Genomic DNA, 4,024 nt, shown 5'->3' with positions numbered 1-4,024 from the left:
TGGCACATGGAAAAAAATAAAATAAAAATAATAAGAAAAAGTCATATGGCATAATGTATTAGAAGATGACAAGTAGCAAAATGATTTTCATTTATTAGGGAGGTTTCAAGATGTGCGTATGCAGTGGCGGATCCAGAGCCAAACCAAACTTAACAGGGGTCCATTATATATAAATAATTAAAATAAATAATAGATAAATAAAATTCTGATTTTTTAAGGGTGTTTTTTGGATTTGTTTAGCAGAGTGGGTGCCATATATGGACTTTTTTAGCAAAATATTGATTTATTAGGGTTATTTTTTAAAAATATATAGGGTGTACCCACTTCGAACTGGGGCCATACACCCCACTTAGCATAGCCTGCCTCCGCCAGTATGTGTGTTGCTCCGGTATGAGGCGGTGGCATGATCACACTGAATTGAAATTTATTTTGACAATGTAGATAAGCATACGTGGGTTACAATTGTTTATTCAGGTTTGCATCAAAATGTTGTATATAACTATATATATTAAATAAAATGGAAGGAAAACAATTAAATACAAATATAATAAAAAGAAAAAAAAAAGTCCATTTTCATAGAGAATTACCTGATTCATATCGTCCGTGTGAGTATAATATGTTCATTACCATACATACCCTTTTTGGTTACAATTCCACTTTCCCTGGTGGGTTCTTTCCATTTATCATGTGTATCTCTTTCCACCATCTAATTAACTATCTACTTTTCTCAACAGTGAAAATGGCTGAAGCCTTAGTCATTTCTGCTGGAGGGATATTGGACCTGATCCGTGCCAAGTTGAGCGACGCGGAAAGTCAAAAGGGAACACAAGCTGTCAGTGCCGGTCCAAAACGATTTGAGGCCCGGGGCAAAAAAAAATTTGAGGCCCTTCACTGCCGCACCTCGGAAAATTTTGTTAAATTTAAAAACTTAATACAATATTTTAAAATTGTCTTTGATCCCTTACAAACTTTGTTTTTATAGTTTTCATTTTTATTAATATAATTTCTTAATTATTATTTACTCCCTCATACATTATTGTTTGGACCGAAACTTTATTTTTATAAATTGTAGTCCACTTTGCAAATGAGTTCTCCATTGCATCGCATGTTGTATTAAATACTAATCGTATAAAAGATAAAGTCAATACGATAAAACAAAATAAAATAAAAAAATCTTGTAAAAATCGCCTTATAGAAGAAAACCTAAACCTAGCATAATCTAATTGATTAAATCAACCACGCGCAAAGTTTCACAAAAAAAATAATGTTTTGTTGTTGAATCAGAATTTATTCTCCTTTCGGAAGCTGTCGACATGAACTAATAATATTCCCTTCATTATTTTTTATGATCTTTCCATTTGAATTTGTATAACATAATAGGAAATTTTGTTGTTGAATTGAAAGTTTTGATAGGATATATTTGTAGAATGCACTTTTGAGAAAAAAAAAAGAATATGTTTACACACATAGAATTTCAACAATAACAATTTTTGATGTGGGTGATTTCTTCCCAGTGGCTCCACGTTTTTTAGAGGGGCCTTAACATTTAGTAAAATATATATATATAAAAAGGACCTCTTTTGGGAGCAGTGAGGTTCGAACACCGATTAACAACCACAACCATTCCTGCGCTTCAAACCAAATGAACTACAAGCACCTTTGGTTATTTTTCGGATACGTATTGTATTTATCATTTTAAAACTATATATATAATATTAATCACTATTTGGGGCCCCGAGATTTGGCGAGGCCCGGGGCGGTCGCCCAACTTGCCCACCCTCTAGGGCCGACCCTCAAGCTGTGATGGTGTGGCTGAAGCAGCTAAAAGTTGTAGTGGGTGAAGCTGATGATGTGTTGGACGGGGTCCATTACGAAATGCTGAGGCAGGAGATAAAGAAACGAGATCGGGTGGCAAAAAAGGTGCCATCTCTTCCAAGTTTAAAAAAACTTCATTTCGCTGGGAAATGGGTCATAAAATCAAAAACATCAATAAAAGGTTGCTTGATATCAATGCACAGGCAAACGGTTTAGGACTACAAAATGAAAACCCTGGTGCCACCCCTTTTACAGATCGTCTCTATCGGGAGTCTGTTCCATATCCAGAAAAATTCAAAACTGTTGGGAGGGATGATGATAAGGTACGTCTCATAGAGCTTTTAACCCAATCAAGAAAGGAAGAAAAAATTACAATTGTTCCCATAGTGGGAATAGGCGGGATTGGGAAGACCACTTTGGCTAAGTCGGTCTACAACAGTAAAAACATAGAGCAATATTTTGATGTTAAAGCTTGGTTGTGTGTGTCGGTTAAGGTTGACATCAACACACTTCTTACAAAGATCTATGAATCTCTCGCCGGAAAGAAACCTGAGCCGGACTCTAAGGTCAATTTAGTTAAATTACTTGAAGAGAAGTTGGGATCAAAAATATATTTGCTTGTCCTTGATGACGTTTGGGTTGAAGAGAGAGCATATTGGGAAGAATTTTAGAGTTGTATGCTAAATGTAAACTCACAAAATTGAAGTGGCATTCTTGTCACTACACGGAAACTTGAACTCGGAACTACTGAAATGAAGGCTGATTCATGTATTTTAAAAGGTCATTCGGATGATCATTGTTGGGATATCTTTGGAGAAATGCGTTTGTGGCACCCTCTCCAGAATTGGAGGAGATAGGCCGTGAGATTGACCCTCTCCAGAATTGGAGGAGATAGGCCGTGAGATTGTAAAAAATGTGGTGGTTTACCATTGCTATTAAATGTAACAGGTGGCATGTTGGCAAATTACAATGATGATAAAGAAATGTGGTTATCCATAAAAAATAGCAAGGTTTGGGATTTAGAAGAAAAAAGAGATAGAGTTCAAAAGAGTTTGGAACTGAGCTTTGATAATCTCCCCAATTCTATCGTCAAGCAATGCTTTGCATATTGTTCCATCTTTAAGAAAGATAAACTCATCGAAAGGGAAGAATTGGTCCAGCTTTGGATGGTTTTAGGATTGATTCAAGCGGATGAGGAAAGAAACAAAGAGATGGAAGATGTGGGAAATGAGATTTTTCAAATTTTGGTCAGCAATTCATTGTTCCAAGATGTTGAAAGGGATGCGTGATCATTGTAGCATGCATGATATGGTGCATGATCTCTCATTATCGCTTTCAAAACATGAAAGCTTATGTTTGGTGGATGCGACAAATGATGATATTGCATGTATACCTCAGTTTAAACATCTCGCTTTTTACCAAGAACAGAACAAGTACGATGAATTGAAAGCCAATGTTTCTATGTTCCTTGAAAAGAATACAGTGGCTAGAACTTTGCATACATTGTTTATCAAAGTTGAAGTCGAGAAGAAGCTTTCATTTCAACGATTAAAGTGCATACACATTCTAAAACTCAAGGGAAATAGTATTCAGAAGTTAGACGATTCAATTGGATGGTTGGTGCATCTCAGGTATCTTAATTTATCATCTACAGATATATATGTTCTTCCTGAATCTATTGGTAAATTGTACCACTTACAAACTCTGAAGTTGCCTAGTCGGATTGAGCAGTTTCCAGAAACCATGAGAAATTTGATAAACCTGCGGTATCTTAAGTGTGACGAAAACATTCCCACAAGTATCATGGGACAATTGACTTCTCTTCGAACATTTACGCCTTCCTTCAAGGTGCTTAAAAGGAAGGGACGTAGTATTGAAGAGTACGCCATTTGAATAACCTCAGTGGAAGCCTCTTTATTTCACATCTAGAGAACGTCAGTAGCAAGGAGGAAGCTAGCAAGGCAGATTTATCTAGCAAGAAAACTTTACACAATATTCATTTCAAATGGAGTGAAGACGATCAAGGCGCCAACCGAATTGACAAGGATGTATTGGAAAGCTTGTAACCCCCTAGAGAAATTAAGAATTTTTCTGGTGATAATTTTCCAGATTGGGTAATGAAGATGGTGATCCACTTCGAAGGGAAATGGACGCCCCTTGATAAGCTGATGGATATCACATTATCTAACTGTAGAAGCTGCCTCTCTCT

General features: G+C 36.3%; 2 protein-coding genes across 2 annotated transcripts; both read left to right on the top strand.

The window, feature by feature from the left end:
• The first annotated feature begins 1,803 nt into the window (after positions 1-1,803).
• LOC145157557 (putative disease resistance protein RGA1) lies at positions 1,804-2,486 on the top strand. The gene is made up of 2 exons (XM_079076582.1): positions 1,804-1,920; positions 2,019-2,486. Exons 1-2 carry the CDS (start codon positions 1,804-1,806, stop codon positions 2,484-2,486), a joined length of 585 nt encoding a protein of 194 aa, XP_078932708.1.
• An 81-nt stretch (positions 2,487-2,567) lies between these two features.
• On the top strand, positions 2,568-3,104 carry LOC145157556 (putative disease resistance protein RGA3). Its single transcript, XM_079076581.1, has 2 exons — positions 2,568-2,637; positions 2,764-3,104. The coding sequence occupies exons 1-2, from the start codon at positions 2,568-2,570 to the stop codon at positions 3,102-3,104; spliced, it is 411 nt and encodes a 136-aa protein (XP_078932707.1).
• The last annotated feature ends 920 nt before the right edge of the window (positions 3,105-4,024 follow it).

This window comes from Lactuca virosa, chromosome 2 (genome assembly GCF_052849685.1).
Source record: "Lactuca virosa cultivar CGN04683 chromosome 2, Lactuca_virosa_CGN04683_v6, whole genome shotgun sequence".
Lineage (NCBI taxonomy): Eukaryota > Viridiplantae > Streptophyta > Magnoliopsida > Asterales > Asteraceae > Lactuca > Lactuca virosa.
This window is presented reverse-complemented; position numbering and strand designations above follow the sequence as displayed.

Excerpts from the sequence above, each read along its gene's own strand:
- LOC145157557 (XM_079076582.1), top strand. The coding sequence starts at position 1,804 with ATGGTGTGGCTGAAGCAGCTAAAAGTTGTAGTGGGTGAAGCTGATGAT. Across the intron at positions 1,921-2,018 it reads GAGATCGGGTGGCAAAAAAG|GCAAACGGTTTAGGACTACA; the intron begins GTGCCATCTCTT and ends ATCAATGCACAG.
- LOC145157556 (XM_079076581.1), top strand. The coding sequence starts at position 2,568 with ATGAAGGCTGATTCATGTATTTTAAAAGGTCATTCGGATGATCATTGT. Across the intron at positions 2,638-2,763 it reads GGATATCTTTGGAGAAATGC|GTGGCATGTTGGCAAATTAC; the intron begins GTTTGTGGCACC and ends TAAATGTAACAG.